Source organism: Lampetra planeri, chromosome 12, assembly GCF_965212315.1.
Source record: "Lampetra planeri chromosome 12, kcLamPlan1.2.h2, whole genome shotgun sequence".
Taxonomy (NCBI): Eukaryota; Metazoa; Chordata; class Hyperoartia; order Petromyzontiformes; family Petromyzontidae; genus Lampetra; species Lampetra planeri.
In genome coordinates this window covers 2072463-2098922 of record NC_136118.1, presented here as the reverse complement: position 1 = coordinate 2098922, position 26460 = coordinate 2072463, and the positions used below count along the sequence as shown (strand labels likewise).

General features: G+C 52.4%; 1 protein-coding gene across 1 annotated transcript in view; it reads left to right on the top strand.

The window, feature by feature from the left end:
* The window catches only part of DGKQ (diacylglycerol kinase theta), a 70285-nt gene extending 46361 nt beyond the window's left edge, over positions 1-23924 (top strand). The window contains exons 14-24 of the mRNA XM_078599150.1: positions 472-622; positions 2652-2690; positions 3937-4058; positions 4757-4908; positions 5822-5970; positions 6370-6539; positions 8502-8602; positions 9632-9778; positions 10367-10478; positions 17409-17558; positions 22128-23924. Of these exons, the coding sequence (XP_078455276.1) occupies positions 472-622; positions 2652-2690; positions 3937-4058; positions 4757-4908; positions 5822-5970; positions 6370-6539; positions 8502-8602; positions 9632-9778; positions 10367-10478; positions 17409-17558; positions 22128-22217 (1383 nt within the window). The 3' untranslated portion in view covers positions 22218-23924. The remainder of the gene's footprint in view (positions 1-471; positions 623-2651; positions 2691-3936; positions 4059-4756; positions 4909-5821; positions 5971-6369; positions 6540-8501; positions 8603-9631; positions 9779-10366; positions 10479-17408; positions 17559-22127) is intronic.
* Positions 23925-26460: the final 2536 nt, after the last annotated feature.

The following is a 26460-nucleotide window of genomic DNA, read 5'->3' as shown; positions in this document are numbered from 1 at the left end:
GCGGCGCTACTTGTGCAACCGTGCGAGTAACGAGCGTGCGTTTACGCATACGGAGAGCGGTGGCACTGCAGTTCGCACACTGCGCTGCAATCCCAGCGGCAGCCTGGGTTCAACTCCCAGCCGTGCTCAACTTCAGTGATGGCATGGTATCCGAACTGTGTCTTGAGACTCCCCATGGTCAGCTCAGTCTTAAATGAGCACCTGGTGCAGTGTGTAAACATCAGACATCTGTGGCGCTGGCTACACCACCCTCTCGTGTACCAAGCCAATCTAAATAGGTGCTCGCTATAACGGCATTTCCCCTTGAAGTTTTTAAGGCTAAGCAGAGGATCTTTGTGCGTGTGTATGTATGTATGTATGTGCCGGTGGGTGTGTGTGCTTGTATGTGTGTGTGGGTGTTTGTGCGCGTGTGTGTATGTGTGTGTACATGCCTGTGTTTGTGCGGGTATCCATGTGTGTGCGTGCGTGCAGCTTTCAGTGCAGCGGATAAACCTGACGCGCTTCTACATCACGGCAAAACTGGATGGGGACGGCAACACCCAGCTGCTGGTGGGGGGGCTTCCCCCCGGCCTCGCTGCCCCCGACTACCTCTCCCTGCTGCGCACGCACGTAAAACTCAATGGTGAGTGCGTGCGATTTTTTTATGTGTGTGTACGCATTGGGGAGTCGCGGAGTAGTGATTAGTGCACTCCGCTACGATCCCGAGTTTGTTTCCTCGCCAATGTCTGAACCCGATCGTGGACCCTCCCCTTGGTCGACTCGGCATTAAATGAGTACCTGGTTCAGTGTGTAAACCTTAGCCCCGGGGAGACACGGGCAACCAGAATCCGAATATGTATTTATACTGGAGGAATACAATGAGCTATAAACCTATTTTTCACGAATGTACAGTAGGGGCACGGGGTAAGAACGTTACTACAACAAATAGTACAAAAACATGATAGTGCAAAGTACAAGAAAGGTAAACAATTCACCCAAACACATACAAATAAAACCAGGCCTGGTGCTGGCCACACCACCCCCATGAGTACCGTTGCTGGTCTTCATAGGCGCTCGCTAACAGTGCTTGCCTCAGCAGCCTGAGAATTAAAAGGCTATTGGGGGATCTTTGTATGCAGTAGGGAGCACAGGTGGTTCATGCGCCAGCCTTCCCCAGTCTATAACACCCAACACCAGGGTCTGACCTCTGACTTCCTGCACACGTGCATTCGAAGCTTTCTCGCGGCTTCAAAATGCACCTAACCTGGCACTTGTGCCATGGTGACATCGTAGTGAATGGCAGCGGCCGTTGTTCTGCGTGTGTGCGTGCCGTGCGTGTGCGCGCTCACGCGAGTGTGCGCCGCACACAGTCGCGGGCGGTGATAGGCGCTGCCTTATCTGTACCGCGAGATTGAGTACGAGTTACCCTGAGCCGCGATAGCCACCCATCTTGCGCGCCGGGGCGCGTGCGTACGTCACGCTCACCAGAAGGCACCGTGCGTGTGCGACCTTGGCTCCCGTGCACCGCTCTGCCGCGCGGCTTGTCCATGCCGCTGCCATGGCCTCGAGATGAAGATCTGCACGCGTGCCTGCTTGTGTGCCTGTATGTGTGGCCTGGGGAGCGGTAGTGTCGTGGTTAGTGCGCTGCGCTACAAACCTGGCGAATCGAGGTTTGATTCCCGCTTATGGCCAATACCAGTGTCAATTATTTGAAGGTCATGGGCCTCCCCTAGGTCGACTCAGCCTCAAATGACCTGGTGTGGTGTGTAAACATCGCCACTATTATAGGTGCTCACTAATAGCACTTGCTCAACAGTCTGTTAAGGCTATGCGGGGGATCTTTGTGGCCTGGCACGAGCGCCGTGGTGACGTCACTGCCACTTATTGGCGAATGGCGGCTGTTGTTGTATAAGACCCGTATCTAACAGGTCTCAGATAGCTCGCATAACTAGCCTAGAGAGTGTCCTTGCTGATATACATCTGGCAGTTCACCAGCCTGGTTCAAGTAAGCTCCGCTGCTGGTGAGACTGAAAATCCAAACCGATCAACAATTTTGCTTGTGTTGAACCAATACTGCTGAAATGAAGCGCTCCCAGAAGGCCGTGTGGCTGATGGGCTGTGCTACACATACTATTACTCGTATTGTTTATGCGAGGGGATAGACATGTGAAGGAGGCGTATTGTGTGCTTATTTATTTTGTGTGTATTTGTGCTGGTGTATGCATACATGTCTGTGTGTCTGTGTGTGTGGGTGTATTAAATAATGTGTGCATCGGTGCGTAATTGCGCATGCTGGTGTGTAAGTATTATTGTGTGCGTTAGTACATTTATATAGTGTGGGATTGTGTTCGTGTGTGTGGGCCTGCGCCAGGCTTGGTAATGAAACACATTTCACACTTCAGAGACAATGTGGTTATTTTCCTTTTAACCTCACATCTTTTTATAAAAATTATAATTGCGCATGAACCAATTGAAGGTTTTTTGAAAATCTTAAAGCGAAATATTTTAATTGGTAATATAAAGTGAAAATGCGTCATTGTGTTTTTTATTTTTTTATTTTTATGTACTGGCTGGGTAATTTCGGGTTAACCTTGTGATGTGAACTAACTTGCGTTAATGCTCCCCTTGTAATGCCCACGTGATAAACAATGTTTACGCTTTTCTTTTTTCAGAAAACACGGCAACTATAACGCAAATCTACTCCAAACAAGGTACTTGCTCATGCAGGGTTTCTTCATATATAAAAACAAGCCCGTGAGCCAGGAAATCGACCGTGCAGAGAAACGTGTGCGCTTATAAAACGCGTTCACGTGGACGCAAAAGGACGCACGTCCGGCGCATGCGCTCCCAATCATTGGCGCACGCGCGCTAATTGCACCTGCACACGGCATGACATTGATTTCTGCTTAATTAAATTGCATGAAGGTATTTAATAGCCAATCTGCCCCAAAATTGATAAAGGTCTGAGCATTGGTGCAGGGTGAGATGTGGGGAAAATTTCGTCGTGATTGGATCCAGAGTTTTACAGTTTGTTGTGAAAATGTGAGCCGTGTCCTTGGGTGGCCGGGCACCTCGGCGGATGTAATGTTTCCTGGCCACAACAACAAAAGGCCTTAACAAGCAGTTCTGCTCACACTGAGATCCACTCACTGTGAAACGTTGAGATCCACCTGCTGTGAAACATGAGGCCCACTCGGCCGTGAAACATTGCCAGGTGGCCTGGCGGCTCAGCCGGCGTATGTTTGAGTCAGGAGACCCTTGGATGGCACCGCCGAGAGGCTGATTTAAACCAGGTCTGCGAGTGCAGTGAGTTGCCGGTCATGGTGTGGTCAGCAGTGATCGCGCAGGAAACCGGCATTTTGATGATGATCACTTTTCTCAAACGGCATGAATGTAACTTCTGTGATAACAAACTCGATTCTAAGCTTTCGTGACTGCTGGAATTACTCTTTCGTTCTTTTGGTTAAGTCACGTAGAAAGAAAATAAATTAAATAATAGAATACGACGTTTCGATTGCAACACAAGCAACCATCATCAGGTACGAATGAATGAGAAAACAAACATAGCAAACTTAGAAATATAATGCAATACAACCCAGAGAGTCGGCTAACACAACAGTCAACATCCTACCTGATTGATTAACGTTCTTCCAAAGAATGCTAAATTTGAGAGAGAAAGACAAAACACGGGCACGGAGACACAGATCAGACACACACGTAGAGAGAGAACACAGAGACACACAGAGAGGGACATGTGATAACTGTCCGTTACTGAGTGTCAAGACTCATTTTGGTGGGTGAGTCTTGGTTCATCCAAACCAGAATAGCTCAGAAAAAAAAACCTTACTCTCCATCATGTCCCGTGCCTTCTTAGCACCTCCTCCTTGTGCCGCCCATACTGCCCGTGTGCCCCCTTCCCGTAATCTCACATTTCTCCGTTCCACCCCCTCCCTGTAGGCGCGGTGGCCCTCGAGGTGTCGTCGTGCGCGGAGGCAGAGCGCCTGTTCCGTCTGGCCAACGACAACAAGATCACGGTGGACGACAAGATCATTAGCATCAACCTGCTCCCTACGCTGATCGTGAGCGCTCGTCGCACAGTAACGACACACACACGTGGCAGCCCTTTGTTCGGTCCACTGCTGGATGGAGGAGGGCCTCTGCGCGCCGTATGGGCCATGGGAATGTAATGATACAGTACAACAATTGATTTTTCAGCACTGCCCTCTGCTAGCCACAACGTAGCCCCGCAGACGATAAGATACGTTAATGTGTGGTGGTCGCCCATTGAAACACTTTCCAGACTCGAGCCTGCTTAGCTTTCGAGATCAGGTGCATTCTGGGTTATTTGGTGCTGTGGACGCCAGACTTGGGATCGCAATGCTGTGCACTAATCATTTCGCTCTCGCCTTGTGCACACACACACACACACGCACATTCATACATGCATGCACGTGCACACGTGCCCCAACTCATATGTGCCGCAATACATGCACACACGTTGACACACATGTATTTACGGCCACACTCATGCACACACACACGTACATGTGAACACATACGCACATACACCTGAACGCATACGCAAATACACCTGAACGTATACACCTGCATGCATGCATACACTCACGCACTCGCGCACACTTGCACATGTACATGTAAACGCACAAACAAACACACGCTCACGCACGTTCTCGCACACGTTCATGCGCGCATACACATTAATATACGTACGTTCCCCTCTCTCCTCGCACACACACACCCTCGCTTACACCCCCAGCCGGAGCAGATGCCACGCAGCTGCCACCCCCTGCTGGTGCTGATCAACCCACGGAGCGGGGGCATGCAGGGTCGCGAGCTGCTTCACAGCTTCCGCAAGGCGGTCAACCCCCACCAGGTGTTCGACCTGGCCTGCGGAGGCCCCTTGCCGGGGTACGTGCCCGGGCTGGGGTCGGCGGGTTCAGGGGGTGGCGATTCGCGGGGGCGGGAGGGACCGTGACGTGTGCACATGCGGCACCTGTTGCTGAATCCGCTGCTGGATGAGGGCGTCCGCAACTGCAGCCGCACGACTTGCGGAGGTCCCCTTGAACAAACCTCGCCACGCCGGTCGGTGTGGGTTGGCGGAAATGGGGGAGCGTAGAAGTACGGTATGATGGCGGGTTTCGCCTCTGCTGCACACCACGCAGTCACCGCCTATGGCAAGGATCGGCAACCAAAATAACAAGAAGAGCCGTTTGTTTCGAACGCAATGCATGCATGTGAATTACAGACGGTGGTCCTTAATAAATGACGTGACGCATGCGGTTCCGGAGCCGCAGGTTGCTGACTCTTGACCTATGGCGATCGCCCACGGCAGCGCTTTCCAGGCTCCATCCTGCTTAGCTTCCGAGATGTGACGTGGTCGGGCGCATTGTGGGCGACTGGGTGATACCCCGGGGCTCTGCCGCCGACGAGTCAAGCACCCGTACCCGATGATCCCGACCTCGCCTGCGCGTCCGGTTCCCACGCCAAAGGCCGCATTTGCCGGGCACAGATGAGGAGGCCCGTTGCGCCAAGCAGGCAGCTGGGCCAGCACTAGTGAGCCTCTGGGACAGCCGCGGCAGAATGACACGTGGGGTATCCTTATGTGTTAGCGACAGAAGGAACAGGCACCTTGTGGGGGGCAGCGGGGGGCGTCTTTTGTGTGGGGTTCCGGGGCCAAGTTGTCCCTTTTGGCCCACCCCACTTCCGGTGGCCCAGAGGGCAGCGTCGATAAGGCCCAGGGGGCAGGCGGTCTCTTGAAATGGAATCGCGACTCTCGACATCTCACGAATCGTTAAGATCGCACGGCATTCCCTCCGCGCAGGCTCCACGTATTCCGGGAGGTGCCGCGTTTCCGGCTGCTGGTGTGCGGCGGGGACGGCACAGTGGGCTGGGTGCTGTCGCTGCTCGAGGACATCAAGCTGAAGCTCGCCTGCACACAGCCGCCCGTCGCCATCCTGCCGCTCGGCACGGGTGAGCCGAGCCCTCCACCCCCCCCACTCCGCCCCACAACACCCACAGTGAGCCGGGTCACCGTGGCTACAGCAGAGGGTCGTTTGGGTGAAATGTACTACTTGCTGGTAGGGTCGAAGGTTCAAGGTTAAAGTGCTTGGGGTCAGAGTATGGAGCATGTTGGAGAACACCTATTAAAACAGGGCTCAGGGTTAATAAAAATATTATTTAACCAACAAAAAAATATATTATTTAACCAACAAAAAGAAAGACTCAGTCTCAAATCCATTCATGGGTGGGGGAGGAAACCGGAGTATCTGGAGAAAACCCAAGGCATACGAGGGGAGGCAGCGCTCAAAGCTCCGCACAGATGGATAAAAAAAAACATCGCTATACTCTTGAGTTCTGTTATTGTCACAGGTAATGACCTGGCACGGGTGCTGCGCTGGGGCCCGGGCTACTCCGGGGAGGACCCGCTTTCCGTGCTCATCAACGTTGACGAGGCCCAGGAGGTGAAGATGGACCGCTGGACCATTCTGCTGGACGCCAACGAGCCCGAGTGTGCACAAGAACGGACCAGCATGCCCAGGGTGGGCGTGCGTGCATGTTCGTGCTTGTTGTGGGAGGAGGAGCGGTGGCATCGTAGTTAAATGAACCGCGCGACGATCCCGGTGACCCGAGTTCGATTCCCGCTCATGGCCTGGGCCTCCCCTAGGTTAGCTCGGCCTCAAATGAGTACCTGGTGCAGTGTGTATCGCCACGAGGGATAAAAAGTTGGCCCGGCGTGGTACTGGCCTCCTTCACCCCCTTGTGTGCTGTGCTACTCGCTAACAGCACTTGCCCCAACAGTGTTAGGGCTATATGGGGGATCTTTGTCTTTGATATGTGTCTGTGTGTCTGTGTGTGTCAATTTGTGTTGTCCCAACAGTCTGTTAAGGCTATACCAGGGGTCTTTGTCAATTTGTTTTGTTGGGAAATTGGCACAGCGGGGAGCACAGGTGGCACATCTGCGATTCATGTCATGCAGTTAACTCATAACACCTGGGTCTGTCCCTTGACCTCCTGCCAGCGAGCCTTCCACATTTTACACAACGGCCTCACAATACACCTATTCTGGCACAATTCACCGTCACTTGGCAGCACGTGCCAGCCGTTGTTAATGTTGGGGAGTGGTAGCGCTGTGCTTCATGCACCGCGCCAAGGTCCTAGGTGGTCCTGGGTTTGGTTTCCGGTCATAGAGAGCTGGTCCTGGGAATGCCCTTGGTCAACTCAGCCTTAAATTAGTATATGGGACTGTATAAACATCAGAACTGGGGAGACTAAAGGTGGTCTCGTGATGCTAATCACACACACCATCTCCTCATCTGCCACGGCATTTTTAATGGGCGCTCACGAACAGAGCTTATCCCAACAGTTGTCTTTAAGGCTATATAATGTATTTTTGGATTCGTGTGAATGTGTGTGTATCGGTCGGTGTATTTGGACACGTGTATGTAAGTACACACACGAGTGTGTATGATAAGGATGCACGTTTGTTTATGTTTGTGCGTGCGTATGTGGTTGTTATTTTTCTTGTGCGCACACCGTCACGCATGTTCACACGCACACTACCATGCCGCTAGCGAGCACCCACGAAGGCCAGCACGTGCTCGGTGCCACTGTCACTCATCCAGCCACACTCATACAAAGATAAAGGTCCCCCGTGTAGCCTTAACAGACTGTTGGAGCAAGTGGTGTGAGCGAGCACGTATGAAGGCCTGCACGGCACACGAGGGGGTGGGTAACCAGCACCACGCCCGGCCACCTTTGTCTCCCCAGTGGCGATGTTTACATATCGCACCAGGGACTCACTTGAGGCTGAGTCGATCTAGGGGAGGCCCGGGACCGGTTCATATAATCGTCACTGGTGTTGGCCATGAGTGGGACTCAAACTCGGGTCGCCGGGTTCTTAACACCGCGAGCTAACAGCTGCGCTACTGCTCCCCACACTCACACACTCGCACATGGTCACACATTTGCTGTTACACTGTGACACTACACCTTATGAATCTTTACTTTGAAGTTGTAATTTCGTTTTGGATTAATAAAACTGGCTTTTTAGCTCGGGGATGAAACGGAGAGTAAGGGAAAGGGCGATTACAAAAATCGCAATAAACAAACTGAAAATCTTTTCAGTATTAACGTCAACGTGGCGAGGGTTCTCGGTGGGATCTGCGTGCCACTTTTGCCATGAGTTCGGCTCTCCCCCACCGCCTCTTTCCCTGGGGGTTTGCAGGAACAGGAGGAACGTTACACTATTGTCCCAACGCAAATTTATCCGGTGCTACGCATTCAACTACACCACGCTCTCACTGCGGCAGGCCAACGCCCGTCTCCCTGCCCCCCGCACGTCGGCTCGACGTTCAGGAGCATATGTTTACGCTTGTGCGTGCATGTGTGGTTGTTCTGCGGGTGACCTTTCCCTCCCGGCGTTTGGTGTTTGCTGACCATGCTGCCCCCACTTCGCTGCCCCCCCTCCCCTCGCCCCCCCACACCCCACTCTGCCGTACCAGATCGTGCAGATGAACAATTACTTTGGGATTGGCGTCGATGCCGATCTCAGCCTGGGGTTCCACAACGCCAGAGAGGAGGACCCGGGGAAGTTCAACAGCAGGTGATGATAAGGAAACGAAACAAAGACGGTTTGCATTCGTATAGTATCAACCGAATACTTTTAAGTAGCAATGCAAACAGAAGACAGATCCTACATATATACGTAGGATATATTATATATAGTTATATATGGATATATATTGTTCCCTATTCCAAGTGAACAATAATTTTATCGTTCCGTTTGTTTACCCAAGAAAGCCGCACAGATTCTCAGGAATCTTTGTCATGAGCATCATAGCCAAGTTTTCGCAGTAGGGGGCGATGTTGCCGCTGTTGTGTGTGATCCCAATTGAGTGATTTGCAGTGTGAATGTTCAGGGTTTAAACGTTTGACCAGTACCGGTTGCATTGCACGTTCTTTTCGCCTTTTATTTTAGCTTTTGGAGTATTGCAAAACCTGTAGAGAAAACCCCACGCAAAACAGCGGGAAGAACGTAGCAGCAATGCACAGAAAGGCTGCCGGAGTCGGCAATCAAACCTAGGCCCTTGTAGCTGTGATGCACGAGCGTTACCAACTCCACCACCGCCCTGCCGCCGCAGTATATACGTTACGTGAAGTAGAGGAAGTCAGCTTTTGCGCTGTAAGGATGTGCTTCACTCAAATTTGAGAAGATGTGGAAGATTTCTGTAAATTTGTGGGAAAAGCTGTGAGAGACAGCGTCTTGAAGACATGGAGAAACAACACCAAGCCAGGAGACGAGGGTTAGAAGTTGTGGTTGCTGCGTCTCAGGAGTTCCCCTCGGCCCACTGTGCGTGTGATCTCTGTGGAAGGGTGTGGGTCGTTCAATCGCTGGTCTTGTTAGTGGCAAGCGAAAAAACCAAACAACCGTTTAGAATACCGAAGGATTTCCATCTCTCCCGATGCAAGAGAAATCATTGTCCTTTGGGATGGACTGCACGACTGACTGACTCACGTTCCGTGATGTCGTTTTATCTGGCGGCCTAACCCCTCTTCGCCGGCTCCCTCCGGAATGACAGAGAGAGACTCGAGAGGGTTCCGTGTGATCGTCCGGCCGCCCTCCTTTGCCCAGGCTGCACAACAAGAGCGTGTACGTGAAGGTGGGGCTGCAGAAGATCACGCACAACCGCAACCTCCACCGGGACATCAAGGTGCAGGTGGACAACGTGGACATCGACCTGCCCAGCGTGGAAGGGCTCATCTTCCTCAACATCCCGAGGTGCGACGTGCCGCGTTCGGCGGCAGCGACCGCGGCGCCACCACCACCGTCATCGTCGTCATCGCCGTTGTCGTGAACATCGTCATTTTTTCACGGTCATCACCGTCGTCATCGTTACTGTTGTCATCGGCACACCGTCGTCATCGTGACCGTTGTCATGATTGCCATCGTGAGCCGTGGTTTATCAATTGCTATATGAATGATCCCCTGTACCGTCGCCTTCCCCCCCCCCCCCCCCCCACATTTGTGGGCTACTGTCGCTCCATGTCGTGCACATACACGTGTGTCCATGGGCAACTCACACACATACACGTGTGTCGACAGGCAACTCGCACACATACACGTGTGCACACGTATGCACAAATTCAGAACTCGTACATATTCATCATCCTCGTCATCATTGGCCATCATTTCTCCACTACCGGATGAATGCCTCGCCACCATCATCATTAATGTTGCCTCGTTACAGAACTAGATCTGGTCTAATGCTTTTGAGCAATGTGTTTGAAGGTGTGATGGGCTAAGGCAAGGTATGTGCTGGCCTTGCTATGCCACTGACCTGTGATCCCGTGGGCTTGTGTTCATCAGCTGGGGCTCTGGAGCTGATCTGTGGGGCTCGGACAGTGAGGGGAAGTTCAGCAAGCCGTGCATGCACGATGGACTCCTGGAGGTCGTGGGGGTCACGGGCGTCATGCACATGGTACGTGAGGACGCCCGGCAGAAACATCTTTGCCGTTATGTAATCACGCGCTCCCTGACATATTCTTTTCTTTTTGCCTGTTGACCCTTGGGCCCACCTCACCCCCTCCCCCGTGGGCATTGTGAACTTCTAATTAATTTAATTAACCTGCCACACATGTGGTGTCCTCCCTCTGGACTCATTCCTTAGCAAGGGGGTGTGGGTAGGGGGTGGGGGATGGTAGTGTCTCTCATCAATCTGGAGATCCGCGGAAGGGAGGCAGCGGCAGTTGGTCGAGCGAGGAGCGAGCGAGCGGCCGTCTGACATCGAACGTTCGTCTCCTCCTCACCGCCACGGTTTGTCCTATTCCTTGCCTCTGGGGGTTGGGGGGCGACCGTCCCCTCATCTCTCGCCCGTCGATCAATGCCGGGCCCTTCTCGTCCGCATCGCTCCCGAGTACTCTCTCTCTCGCCTGTCGCCCGGCTTCTAGAAATCCCAGCATCCCACGGTGTCCCGCATTGCGCACGTGCCGGAGCGAGAGAGCGGGGGGTGTTGCAGCGAGAGAGGGGGGGGGGGGGTACTGCGGGAGAGGGGGGGGGGGGTCAGGGGGGGCCTTGTTTTTGTGCCGCCGTCTCGGCCAAATTAAGCGCTGGCAAAGTGCAATGCATCAACCGCGACCGCCCAAGGGTGGCCCCTTAAGTAACCGGTCCTGCTGCGATCCTGATATTTTTTTACGTGCCGCGTGAAAGTAAAGAGAAGAATTAATAAAACATAGCACTTCTGGCCTCGCGCATATAGCAAGAAAAACAATCATTAAATAGTAAATGCGCCCGCAGTCGTCCCATTTCCCCAATTCATTTTTCGCATTTCCGCTGCCCCCTGTGATTTCTTTAATTATTTACCATGGTGTTGCCTTTGTGGATTTTGCCTTCTGCTGGGCCGGCGCTCCACAGAACAATATCCCACCCACTTCGCTCTATTGATCCGGCATCAATCATTGATCAGAAAGGTTAAGTTATTTCACCCCGGCGCTCCGCTGAGACCGCTGGGGCCAGGACGCCCTCGAGGCCACCGCTGAGGCCTCCGTACCGGGGATCGGGGCCGGCTAAACAAACTATACAAAGATCTCCCATAGAGCCTCTCACAGGCCGCTGGGGCAGTTGGTGTTCGTGAGCACTTCTTTTGGCCGGCAGAGCACACGAGGGGGTGGGTGGCCAGTACCACGCCTGGCTGCCTTTGTCTCCCCATTGCTGATGTATTCACAGCGCACTAAATGCTCATTTAAGACTGAGTCAACCTAGGGGAGGCCCAGGACCGGCTCAGATATTCGTCACCGATGTTGGCTATGTGCAGGAATTTAACTCAGGTCGCCGGGGTCAAAGCGCAGTGCCCTAACCACTGCGCTGCCGAGCCCCACACACGCACACCTTGTGTCTGTGTGCATGCGCACACACACACACCAACACGCAGGCACACTCTCCCAAACTCACTCACTCGTGACTGAGCCAACGCAAATCTCACAGCGGTGCTCATTTTATTTAGCAAATGTAAACAGCGCCCCGCTGTTGTCCGTGGGAATTGGCTAACATGCCAGCTTTGAGAAATACGACTTGCGTCCTGCACGTGCTGCGCACACGTGTCTGCGCGTGCGCGTGCCTACGCGCCTAAATTAGTATTTGCACAGCAGCGGTTCTTTCTTGCCCAAATTAATCATGTGCCTTCAGCGAGCACGATCGCTTGCTCATGATAACACACGAGTGCAAGCATGCGGGTAAGTGCATGCGTACGCGGCGCAACTAAATGTACATGCGCGCAACCGCCCTGCGCCGCAGGTGAACCCGTCTCGACCTGACGGCCCTGGTGAATGGCTGCGGTTACAGGGGTCGCGATCGGCTAAGGAGGGAGGGGGGTGGGTGAAGGGAGGAGAGGGATGGGGTGGGGGCAGAGCCTCCTTTCTGTGCGGGGAAGAGAGATCATGGCTCCACTAGCATCCGTCCACGGACGTTCGTTGATCAGTCCCGCCATAGATGAACTCGGCTAATCGGAGCAGATGATTCCTCTGCCGGTTTCTTTGGGTCACCCAGAGGACGGCAGCGGCTCCAGCTATTGATTCTGTTGTTGCTCCAGCGAGGAATGATGGGACAATCGAACGGCGCTGGACGGCATGAGTCGCGCGCGAGCCCCACGTGACGCCCCAGAGCAGCTTAGCGGCGCGGGTTTTTGTGCTCCAAGCAGGGTTTGCTGGGTACATTTTTTTCCCTTAATTTCATCTTTATCTCCGACGTTCGCCCGCGGTCGATACAAGTGCAGTTGCGGGAGCCGGTGCTGCAAATGTTTCCCTGCTGAAATGAGCATTGGAGTTGCGGTCATTTCCGGTGGCGGCCGCTGAGCCAGTGATTTAAATTCCCCATCTCTATGGCGGGGGATCAGTCTCCTCTCCAGGGATGACTGTCGTTTAATTCCTTGGTTGAGTCGACCCACGAACGATTAATAAACAACAAGGGTTAACAGGTTATGTAATAATGTAGTTTATCCAAGAAAATTTCAATGAGTCTCACGACACTTAGTCAAAAGGGTTCTGAATTAGCTTGCAGGATGCAGTTGTTTCATATGGAAGAAACAGCAGAGCACCCAGAGGAAAACCCACGGATCATCTAGAAAAAAACGGAGGGCCGAGAGAAAAATCCACCCAACCACAGGAATAACTTCAAATTTACAGGTGTCAGGCTTGGGATCGAACCCATGACCTCGTGTATACCATGCGAGGTAATTAACATATCACCGTCAAGCCCCATTCACTCATAGCTTGCCATAGACCGGTTAATGAACCCGTTTGCTGTATTACCATCTTTCGGCTGCCGTGGAAACTGGCAAATCAGCATGGTAGGGACTTTAACAAAGCAATGCATTATCCACCAACCCTTGCCTTCGAAGCGCTGGAACGCGGATCACAGGCATGTCGCCCAGTCACAGTCAGTGCCCACGCCACGCTTTATTTGTGGGTGGGGGCCGAGAGGGTGGTGAGTGGCGCACAGCAAACGTCTCACTCCCTTATGTAAAACAAGTTAGGGGTGAGGCTGCCTCCTAATTTGTAATTCTATTTTTTTCACGTGAATCCTGAGCCAGGTCCAATCAACCGTGGATCTCACCTGACTTAACGCGCGGACGCAAGGCCCGAGATCAGGTGTTAGGTCGAGGTCAGGAGCCGTATGAGAGCCCGGCACACGCCCCCCCCCCGCTACCCATCCCCACCCCACCCCCCCACTTCATCCAGGGTCAGCCCACCACTCACCCAGGAAACCACCGCTAATTAGCTCCCTGTGCTCTCCAGTTAACGTGGGCGGCCCCCTCGATCTTGTTGGTGTGGAAGTCGGGCACCTTGGTGCGTGGATCATGGGGAGAGGTCGGGTGCAGGGCCGGGGTGCCGAGGCTGGTGAGCGCAAAACCGCCGTCTCCACTTTTGTGGTCTTCATTGGAGTTGATCACCGTCACTATCATCCATGTTTGTCATCATCGTCATAATTTTTTTTATTAAGTATCATATTCATCGTCAACATTGCCCTCGTCTGTATCACTGCCATCGCCACCACTATCACTATCATTGCCACAACACCGTCATCATCACGGTGGTCATCATCATTGTTACTCCTAGTGTGCACAACTCATCAAAGTGTGCATTGATGAATTGGTCAAATACAGAAACGTGACGTAATGCAGGGGAAAAAAACTCTCAATCGTATCGCAAATTGTTATTATTTCAACTAAAGAGCTCTTATCACCGTAATAAAGTTCAAGTGTTTTGTGCTGTGCATGCAAATTGAACACCGTGCTTAACGTTGAATCCTCAACAACGCTGTAACGGTAGCGGTTTTTTTTTCGCCTTCCACTGAGGCACAGTTTTTTGTCATTTATTCCGATTTGTAAACCGGGAACCCAGATCGACGCTCGCCTGCATCTCGGTGACTGGAACCCTGCCCACACCAAAATCCGCTCCTCGACGCCAAACAGCAAGCGGAGAGTCAGCTCGCACACGGCCACGGCGGGCTGCTGTCGCGGGCGGGCGGGTGGGCGGTGGGAGGTCATTTAATTCATCGCATTGCGTCACTACGCCCACCGCACGCACGCTGCGGTGGGCACGTTGTACGCACGCCGCAAATCCCCCACGGGTAATCCTTTTTCAGCGCAGGTCGACTCCACGATGGGTGCGTGTGTGAGTTAGGAATAATGTGACATTTAATCCCCTGTGGACGGACGCACGGACGAGCGAGCAGGCAGAGCCATCGTTCGATATCAGGCCCTCCGTTCTCCTTCTAACCCTTGGGGAGATGGTTAATGTGATCCCCCAACAGCTGCCGCAGGGTCATCTTTTTTACTCCGGCTTGCAGCTGATAGCGGAACGCCGTACGACGTCGCAGCGCGCGCATCACGCCGCTGTGACTTCTCCATGGCGGCTCAGCCAGCGTCGGATGCGTGACGTGAACGGGCGACGGCTGAGATGTAATGCGGGTTTTTCTTCCTCACCCTCCCTCCACTTTTCCCGGGGGGGGATGCTGGCCGCGACCCGTGCCAAACCGAACAATGATGAACGTAATAATGATTCGCCCTCAAATGGCAGGCAGCAGCTAACCCGATTAAACAGAGCCCTTCGATGCCAGGTGGGGATGGTGGACGGCAAGTGGCCAACAAGGGCGCTTGAGTGGCACCGGAAGGTGGGCGACCAACAGGAAGACCTAGAGTCCCGTGAAGGATGAGGGCGCCACGGTGGCTGTGAGATGTTAGCTACCTCGCCTGGTATACACGAGGTCGTGGGTTCAATCCCAACCTTGATGCCTGCTGCTGTATATTTGGAGTTTACATTTTCTCCCCGTGGTCGTGTTTATTTTTCTCTAGGTCCTCCGGTTTTTGCCCCCCCTGATTTCCCCCATGCGTGTATTGTGTTTGGCTGCTATAAATGTCCACGTGATGAGCCACTTCGTTGAGATCATTTGTTGCCAGATCGCTTCTGAAAAAGAGCTATATAGCTCAGTGGGCCTTACCTGATAAATAAAAAAATGGTTTCGTTTATATGTCACCTTTGTAACAAGGGGAAGACCTGAAGCCAGGTCGTATGTACAGACCTGGAAGGGCATGCGTGCCGTACGGTGACGTAGTGTGTGTGTCTCGTGTACCTTAGTGTGTGTGTGTCGTGTACCTTGGTGTGTGTGTTTGTCTCATGTACCTTAGTGTGTGTGTGTCTCGTGTACCTTAGTGTGTTTGTGTGTCTCGTGTACCTTAGTGTGTGTCTCGTGTACCTTAGTGTGTGTGTGTGTCTCGTGTGCCTTAGTGTGTGTGTCTCGTGTACCTTAGTGTGTGTGTTTGTCTCGTGTACCTTAGTGTGTGTGTCTCGTGTACCTTAGTGTGTGTGTCGTGTACCTTAGTGTGTGTGTGTGTGTGTCTCGTGTGACGTCACCGCCACTTAGTGGCGAATGGCGGTTGTTGTTGTTGTGTCTCGTGTACCTTGGTGTGTGTGTGTGTGTGTCTCGTGTACCTTAGTGTGTGTGTGTGTCTCGTGTACCTTAGTGTGTGTGTCGTGTACCTTAGTGTGTGTGTGTGTGTCTCGTGTACCTTAGTGTGTGTGTGTGTGTCTCGTGTACCTTAGTGTGTGTGTGTCTCGTGTACCTTAGTGTGTGTGTGTGTGTCTCGTGTACCTTAGTGTGTGTGTGTGTCTCGTGTACCTTAGTGTGTGTGTGTGTTTCGTGTACCTTAGTGTGTGTGTGTGTGTCTCGTGTACCTTAGTGTGTGTGTGCGTCTCGTGTACCTTATTGTGTGTGTGAGTGTACCTTAGTGTGTGTGTGTCGTGTGCCTTAGTGTGTGTGTCTCGTGTACCTTAGTGTGTGTGTGTCGTGTGCCTTAGTGTGTGTGTGTCTCGTGTACCTTAGTGTGTGTGTGTCTCGTGTACCTTAGTGTGTGTGTGTCGTGTGCCTTAGTGTGTGTGTGTGTGTCTCGTGTACCTTAGTGTGTGTGTGTCTCGTGTACCTTAGTGTGTGTGTGTGTGTCTCGTGTACCTTAGTGTGTGTGTGTCTCGTGTACCTTAGTGTGTGTGTGTGTGTCTCGTGTACCTTAGTGTGTGTGTGTGTGTGCGTCTCGTGTACCTTATTGTGTGTGTGAGTGTACCTTAGTGTGTGTGTCTCGTGTGCCTTAGTGTGTGTGTCTCGTGTACCATAGTGTGTGTGTAGCGTGTGCCTTAATGTCTGTGTGTAGCGTGTGCCTTAATGTCTGTGTGTGTCTCATGTACCTTAGTGTGTGTGTGTGCGTCTCGTGTACCTTAGTGTGTGTGTGTGTGTCTCGTGTGCCTTAGTGTGTGTGTCTCGTGTACCTTAGTGTGTGTGTGTGTGTCTCGTGTACCTTAGTGTGTGTGTGTCTCGTGTACCTTAGTGTGTGTGTCGTGTACCTTGAGCCGGGTTGGGGTCCGTTGACCCAGCAGGAGAAGTCGGTGAGGCGCAGAGTTTACCTAAACCATCGCACAAACTCCATGATCCTCGTAGCAGTGGATTTTGGCTAACCATCGAACAAGAATGGTCGCTGCATCGCGCTTTCAAATGCGCTTCTCCTGCCGTCTGGAATGCTCTCCCCTTCCGATATTAGGAAGCCGCTGAAGCTATGCGCTTTGAAATCATATAGATTCACAACTAAAACAATTTTTAGAACTGATTTTTGTGTTTAGTTTGTTGTCCTTTCCCCCCTACACCTCAAATTAGCATGGTTGGCTACATATGGTGAGAAAGAAGTTTAACATACATATGTACTTGCCGATAATCTCGTCCGATCACAACCACCGCAGCACGACGAAGAGCAGCCCCGGCATCGGCCGAGGTTGTTTTAACGTCGAGATGGTGCAGGCGACATCGATGGATACACAGACGGTGACGATGATGTTCGATGTTTGTTTCCTCTTCCCCCCCCCCCCGATAGGGTCAGGTACAAGGCGGTCTTCGCTCCGGAATACGCATTGCGCAAGGCCAGTTTATCCGCGTCGTGTTGCAGCGCGAGACGCCCATCCAGGTGGATGGGGAGCCGTGGCTGCAGCCGCCCGGGAACATCATCGTGTCGGCCGGGCCGCAGGTGAGACGCCGGCCCCCGTGCTTCTCCATCGAGGGACGTTCTTTTCACGGCCATAACGCACAACGGCGGTTACTGATAAGGGGGGACAATTTGTCGATCTGGTCAATTGGTCGCCTCCAAATTGTTACCGGTTACCCGGGCCCGTTTAAAAACGGCTCGCCACCCCGACATCCTGCCTCCCGAAGGCAGGAAACCCCCAACAAACCACACCCTGCTTGACGGTGTCTGACGATGACGTCGCCAAGCCCCACCCGTCACCTCCCGTCCAGCGGCACACTTTGGGAACGGAGGTGAGGCTTTTTTTTTTTAACCCATCTACTTTTTTTCCCGTTATACACGACAAGGTGAGTAACCAAACCGCTAATCGCTGGAGGAATCGATTTTTACTTAAATAATCAGAGAGCCCGCAGAGGTCTTGCTTGCGGCGGAGCCAACGCAGATGACGGAAAGGGAAGCGTGGAGAGGTACGTGCTTGGAATTCCACCGAGAGACGGAAAGAGAATCGCACGGATCGGAGAACAAGGCACGGGTTTAGAGGCACGTCTCGTGGAGTGTTCGGAGAGGAAGCGGAGTTTGGCAGGACACGTTGTCGCCGGTGGGGATGATGGCCACCGGTTGAGACTATCGACGGTGTGGCAACCGAAGGAGAGGGAGCAACGCCTGGCGATGGACGTCAGCTGCATAGGCGGAGCGAGGAAATCTACTCGTGTACTCACGGCGCCATGAGAGATAGCGACAATGTGCCTTCATCCAGCAGTGGATTGATAAAAGTCAGAGCGTCTTCCTGCTCGAACAAGCAATGTTCCAGCATCAGTGGTGCAATTCCATATTCCCCTGGAGAGACGAGTTCACGTCTCACAAGAAGCGGTACTCATTGGATCGACTTGCGCGGATGATGAACCATCTCCGACACCCGTCACTGGCGACCTGCGGGTCGCGATTTCCACATTGTTACCACCGAACCTCTTGAGCTCGAAGGAGGCTGGGGTTTACATCGAGTATTGCACTGGTCAACAAAAAAAAAAAAATTCTGGTCTGGACTTTTGCAGCTGTTTTAGACTAATTTCAGGGTGCTGATTCCAAATCTCATTTTTATGCTATCGGCATACCCCATTTTCATTGATTTTACCCGAAATTAACTCTGTCACTTATGATTGCAAGTTATTGCGAGTCAGTGACTGCTTTAGTGTTAAAATATGGTGCTGTATTTTTAGGATAGTGTGTTTATAATATCATTTTATGTAGATATCCACATTTATTTAATATTTTTCTTCTGCAGTTTTTATTGAAAATGCAATATTTGATATCTCAAAAACCTGATGTGATAGACAAAAACTGATGCCAGATTTGGAATCAGCACCCCAAAATTACCTTAAAACCGTTGGAATACCTTATGCCAGAAAAAGTGTGTTTACCAGTGTTATTCGTGGACCTCTGGATACGATTGTAAATGATTAAAGCGAAGGGTGTGATTGTTGGTCAACTTGGCCAGCGTCCTCCATGATGGAGCGATGCCCTCCGCCCCCCCCTCTCCCCTGCCGATTTTCAACTCCAGCATAGAAGCTGCTGTTGTGAAGATCGCACATACCAACAAAGACATTTTGTTTTTTATAACGCTGCTGTGCGCATCCGTGAAGCGATAATCAAAACTACCAAATTTTCACGCGTACTAATTACAATTGTGCAATTTCGTTAATGAGCCGCCGTTGAGTGGTGGAGCACGCTAATTGGAAATGCGCATGCTCACGCGGCGACGATTTCAAACAGCTTCTTTCCTGCGCGCATAATAATGGGAACCCATTTCTCGACGTCTTCTTCTTTTGAAGTCTCAGGTGGTCTCTGTTTTTCATGTTGTTTTTCCCCGTTCGCTTCCACCCCTGCGCCGTCTCGCAGAGCTGCAGGTCGTGTTGGCTGCGTGCATTTCATCTTCTTGCGCCGCACGTCCGCACCATGGAACGCATCTCGTTCCCTCCCCTGCCTCCCATAAACATAACAACTTTGCAGTCTCTGCGAGCCTTGCGCTTCTTGCGCCGTTGGCTGCCAGCTGCGGAGCACTTTTTCGATCTGCGTTGCCGGCTGCAATTAAATCGCCGACAGGCTTCGACCTTTCGTCCACGACTCTCGCTACGAACAATGGAGAGAGTGCTTGCTCCTGAGCCTCCAGTTACCCCCCCCCCCCCCCGCTTAACACCGCACGGACGCCCCCATCCCAAGGCGAAACGCTCTCGGGCGGGCGACCCGCGGGGTGGCAGCCAATCGTGGTGCCGCGACGTCGTTTTGCCGTCGTCGTTTCTTTTTTTTTCGTCACTCCAGCAAAGGCCAAAATTTGCATAAGTAATGCGCTCGCGCGGCCCATGAAGGAACTCCCCCCCCACCCCCCCTCCCCGCGTTCGCCGGCAGCCATCGGCGACGGCGTCTGGCGCGAGAACAGCGACGGGTCACGGCTCGCAGGCCCCGGCTCGCGTTCGGCATAGCGCGGCAGCCGACGCTGGCGTTTACGCGCCGAATGAAATAATGGCTCTCTCCGACTGTCGTCTCTCCTCTCTAGCAGCGCGTCGCGTAAAAAAAAAAAAATCCGTTTTGAAGCCCTCCGTTGGCTTCGCGCTTGAAATTTGCGAGATCAATCTGCTCTTATTTCTTTAATTTTCGTCCCAGAGGAGCCCTTTATGTAGAGGAGCTCCTCGCTTCAAATGGCCCGCCTGTAAAGGCCCTCCATTGGTGTTGACACCCGCGAGTTGCCGCCGAGTGAAGGGCCACTCGAGCCTCCCTTTGTCTCGATGAACCTTGTTACCGTGCGGCACTTTTAACTACGAAATGCCACAATCGCGATAAAGGATTTTTGAGGGATTGCTCCCGCAGAGAGAGAGGCTGCTTTTTTTTTTTCTTGTTCCCTTCTATGCCTTGGGTTATAAAGGAAAAAAAATCCTGGTTTCATTATTTGAAGGGCATTAAACGATTTGCAATGGGATTTAATAATTGGCCTGACAACATTGTTCACGGTTCGAAAGTGAACGTCGCAAAAAGGCCGACAACCTCTGAAAAACCTATTGTGTGCATCCCCCCCCGCGTAAGTGACGGCACTGGGCCCCCCATCCCTTGCCCCCACCCCCTCCCCCGCCTCTTGCCCCTCCCCGTCCCTCCCCACCAGGTCACTACACCAGAACTGGCTGTTTCCTCCAAACGTAATATTAATATTCATTGTTCGATTTTCCCTGTCCTGAGCCCCCTACTCGCATGGACCTAACTGCCATGACCTTCATGACTTGTTCCGGAGTCTCAAGACTTGTTCCGGAGGGTCCTGCATTGTGATGTTTCGCTTGTGTAATTAATGAGTGTTTGAATTCATGTGGGAGGATCAACGGGAGTGCCCGGAGAAAAACCACGTGTACGTGGGAGGGATAACAACCAAAGGTCTTAATTGATGTATCCAAAAATCCATCCCTTGTAATGGTGTCTCCTGGCCACCTTGCAAGCTCGAGTCTACAACCCCTGGATGTTCCAAGGAACTCCACCACCTTTTAAGGACTATCCAGATTCAACGCTGCTTGATTTCCATAATACGACCAAATCGAGCAAATTTCAGGGCAAACTGACCGTGAGACCTGTGCTTACCTTATTATTAATCTCATCCTTCCGCTTATTTACCCGGCAAAGCCTCGCTTGGTCTCAACTCTTTTAAAGAGAGTCCTACCAAGTTTCCCCAATGGGGGGGGGGGGGGGCGTTGTTGCTGCTATGTGTCATTCCAATTAAGCAATTTACAGATATGTTTTTTTATAATGCCGATGTTTGGCTAAATACCACTTACATTGTGTGGACTAAACCGGAAAACCCGGAGGAAACCCATGCAGAACAGGGGGAGAACATACAAACCTCACCCAGAGTCGGGAATTGAACCCAGGCTGTTCTAGCCGCGAGGCGTGAGTGTCACCACTGCGCTGTGCCACCTGCCGCCTCGTGCTTTGTAATTCATAGAAACGAGACCCACGGATGTGGCAGCTCCTACTCCGAGAGACCGACGATCCCTCGACACCCCCTCGCCATGGCAGTGTGCGCTACCTTTGTTTCACACGGAGATGTAATTGGGATAATTCTGACGTCACGGGAGCCCGTGGAGGATGTTGGCTGTGTGTAGGTGTTAATGAGACACGTGTCTGTGTGGGGGTGCGGTAGTGTAGTGGTTCGCGCGCTGCTCTCTGAGCCTGGCGACCCAGGTTCGATTCCCACTCACAGCCAAAGATGATCTGAATCGGTCCTGGGCCACCCCTAAATCGACTCAGCCTCAAATGAATACCTGGTGGCGTGTGTCAACATCGCCACTTGGGAGACAAAGGCGGCCGAGTGTGGTGATGGCCACACACCCGCCTCTTGTGCCCTGCCAGCCTTCATAGGTGCTACTCGCTAACAGCACTTGTCCCAACAGTCTGTTAAGGCTGTACGGGGGATCTTTGTCTGATGCCGGTGTCGGTGTGGGCCGATGCCCTCGTCGCCGCGTCCCGGCGCTGCGCCGAGTGAAGCGGTGAGCCTCCGCGTCGCTGTGCGCGCCTGACAATGTACCGCCGTGTGCCCAGGTGAGCATGCTGAAGAAGAGCAAACAGCGGCAGAAGAAGGGCAGCCAGAGGGAGCCTCGGGGCGACTCCACCGCCGCCGCCGACGACTGAGTCATCTCGCCCGTCGCGACGCATATGGCGTCGTCAACCCTCCCTCCCTTCCGGCGCCTGCTCACCACCGAGCAGCCGCGAGCTCTCCGCCATTCCCCGTGTCGCCCGCCTCTCGCGCCCGCCCTGCCCCCCCTGCCCCGCCTGCCACCGCCACACACACAGAACCCTCGCGGGCGACTTGATGCGTTCAGTGTGATAATCCGCGTCGGAATTAGTCCGCGTGAAGAGTCGTCTTAATCAGCCCGAGTGTTTTGAGGCGGTGTCCATAAACTCCCACCCGATGTTCTCAGAGACCCGACCCCTAATCCTCCGTCGGAAACCGCAGTTTCTTTATTCGGATTTTTTGTTGTCGTCGTTGCTGAATATGAAAAAGATTTAAATGGTGTCTCTATATTAGTGATGCAAAAACACCTCGTAGTGCAGGTGGTTGTCTGTCGCTGTGGTGGTCGTTTACTGTAGTTAAAAAAAAAATTATGCAAACATTCCACGTCGCTTGACCGCAAAAAAAAAACGGTTGCCTTTGTTCCGAATCGATCGTCGGGGCCGCCTCCTCCTCGTCGGTGTCGCAAGTCTGTGACACACGCCGTTACAGAGTTGGTTCGGTTTCTTTTAACGTTTGACAAAAAATGCGATCGTGAAGTTTTGATGATGACGACAATTAACACGACGATGGTCAGGATTAAGATGATGATGACGGTGCGGTGAATTTCATTTTGTTTACAGGACTAGTTTCCATTGAGCCTTCTTCGACTCGAACCGCCAGTCCATGCCGGCGGTTCGAGTAGGATCGACTCTTCTGGCCCGGTCCGTACCGAGGAGCTGCCGGGCGAAGCTTATTCTCTCCGCGCTTTGCAGTTTCCTTTTTGGCCAGCGATTACGCTCTGCAAAAACCTCACTCGCCAAATCTCTCCATCATCCAGAGACTTCGTAGAATTAGTCACAGGGCGCTTGTTAAGATCACGGAAACGTGGCAACCCACGTACGCTCACGCACGTACACGTTGTACGTCCACGTTGTACGTACACGTGCAACATGTGCCGTTTCTTTTTTTAAATATCCAAATAGCCGCTCGTGACATTGATCGCTTATCCGCTTGTCCCTTGGCAAACATCTCTAAAACGTTGGACTTAGATGTAGCGACTCTTGCGCAGGGTGCGCTCGCAAACAGCAGGGAGGAACACCACAGCATGCCACGTGGCCAGCCACATCCTGTACGTACCTAACGCTGCTCACTCATCGTTCGACTTGGCAGAGTCACTTTTAGGAAATAATTTCGTTTGCGACAAAACTAAGCCACGAAACGGCGCTCGTTCGCAGCAGAAACATTTTTTGAGCCAAGTTGCGGACCGGGCTAAAACGCCATCTCGTTTTGGGGCCAAAACCACTACAAGTTCGACAGGAGGAGCACGGACTTGTTTTACGGTGGATTGATTTACTGGGGTTTATTTTTAATCTTGGAGCAGATGGTGATATATTTTTGTGTTTTTATATATATAAAATTAGTATCTGATTTTATTTATTATTACACACGGGACGCCGTCGTCGTTCGGGAGATCGGTATGGGCCGGGCCGGGTCGGGTCCCGTGGGGCCATCGCCGCCGCCCCTTTGCCGAGTCGGGGGCTGGCCACGCGGAGCCGCCCTGCGCCTTCCGCGGCCGCCCGGGCCACACACCACGGGGGTCGCCTGGGAGAAGTGGTGGGGCTGGGGGGCGGCGGGTGTGGGGGAGGGGTGGGGGGGGCGTTGGGGGGGGACGATCGGCGTTTTTTAAAATATTATTTTTGTCCACCGCGATTGTCCTTTCTGTTTTGGAGTCGTCGACCAAGCAGCAGAGAGAGGATTGCGTACACTGAGAAGGGCGGCCGCTGTCGTGTGCAAGACGGCTTCCTCATGGTGCCGGCCCTTTGGCCGAAGCGTTTACGTTTTCGGGGGGCGGGGGGGGTGTTTTTTCTCTCAATGTATTTGGGTTGCGTGTTCATAATAGATGTACAGGCTGACGCGCGCACCTATACACACATTCCATGATCGCGATTAGAAATGGAAACCGTACTCACCTGGTTTGACTGACGGTCGTCGCAGAGGGTTGAATAATCGTTTTAACAGATCGCAAGTGCGTTATATATCTTATATATTTTAAAAGAAACGAGGGTAACGACGACGATGATGATGATGTGATTCAACGAATAGTGCCACCCATTCCACTCGATGCTTAGCTGCCGCGCCGGGTGTCGCATAATAGCTCGCAAGCCCTAACCGCAAGGGTTAACCGGCGAGACCAGGGCTACACAGATATGTGGCCCGGTTCAGAACGAGTGGGTTAGATGGCAAAAAACAGGGGTTAAAAGTGCATTACTTTAAGATTGCCAAACAAAACGATGGCGTGTGTACATTGTGTAACGTGCGCTTAACACAGTCTTGTTTGCGTTGACCGGCAAATGTGTAGATACGGGGAATCTGTAATTAAATATTGATACAAATCTGAGAAAACCAAATCTAAAGAAATCCCACGCCCAGCAGGACCTGGTTCGCAGTGATGGGTGGTGGCGGTGAAGAGCCCACGGTGTCGTGAGCTCTGAGTGGTTTGAGGACGACACAGATCTCCCCGTTATTCAGTGTGGGGGTTTAAAGTATTGGTACATCGACGACGATGATGATGGACCCAACCTCATCGTTCTTCGAGAGGACTCGACAAATGCCTTGCTTCATCAGAATCGCGCACCGCTCTCTGTCTCACATCCTGTTGAAGCAATTCATGTTACATCTGATTCGACCTAGGGCAGGGGCGGGGAACCTTTTTTCTGCCAAGGGCCATTTGGATATTTATAACATCATACAAAATTATCAACTAACAAATTTGCCCGTTAGATTTGGTCAAACATTTTATTAACTCACCACTAATGTGATGGCTGGAACTGCTTCTCTTTGGCAAGGCGTGTGATGTTAGCTGGTGTTGATGATGTTGCTACTCGCAACTGATTTTCCAGGTTTGCTCCTAGATTTATTGAATTTCGAGTCCCGCAGGGCCACACTATATGATTTCGCGGGCCTTATACGGCCGTTCCCCACCCCTGGGATGCCTACGAAAGGAGCAGCTACGACTCTCCGTTGATGTTCGACCGTGATTCGGAATCGAACTCGTAATATAGTGCGGTAACAACAGCGGCGCCAGCGTCCTAACCACAGGGTCACCACCCCATGAAGACAAAGATCTCCCGGTATAGTCTTAATAGACTGTTGGGGCTAGTGCTGTTAGCGAGCACTTATGAAGGCCGAAACGGCACACGAGGGGGTGGGTAGCTAACACCACGCTCCCTCGTGGCGATGTACTCTTTTGAAGCTGAGTCGATCTAATAATCGTCACTGGTGTTAGCCGTGAGCGGGAGTCGAACTCGGGTCGCCGGGTTCGTAGCGCAGCGTGCTAACCGCTACACTACCGCTCCCCACACACACATACACACACCCGTGTCATGCTAAATGCGTGTCGTGGAATATGAGCTCTTGTGGATCAGACCCGCCGCCGTGACGTTTCTATAACCACTGGGCAAGCTGCACGCGAGGTCCACTCGCAAAGTCAAGCAACATCGATTTCCTCCGTCACGGTTTAACTCTCGTGCCTCTTACCGCACAAGGTGGTCTCCCATCGACGCAGGCTCCGTGTCGCCGACACGTCCCCTGGATTTTCACAAATTTTAGTTTTTTTTAATGTTACATTTAGGCTCACGGCATGAACACCATTTTACCAATGAGCATCATGGACAATAATGGAATCGTCGAGGAAGAGGGGGTGGATCGTTACTGGCCTCGTTCATTCAAGGGTCCCCTCGTAGCTCTGTATATGAAGCCAACGCCAGCAACAACTGAACGGTGACCTATTCACTGGGCCACGTGTATCCGTTGTAAAACAGCCTGGCTGAGACCACACCGTGATGTAAAGATGCATATTCCCCCCGTAAAAGCCGTACACATTGTAGGGGCAAGTGCTGTTAGCGAACCCCTATTAAGACCAGGGCCGTGTCCGCCGGCCTTCGTCTCTCCCGCGGTTATGTTACCACACCAGGGTTTTTTTTATGTTTGGCTGAGTCGACGTAGGAGAGGCTCTGGCTGGGTTCAGATTTCACTCCCCACTGACGTTAGCTGAGTACACAGACACAAACATACAGACACATGACCTACATAGACATGTGCAGACATGCATATGCAGATGCTCGTATAATGCAAATACGCATGCAGACAAGCAGATATGTA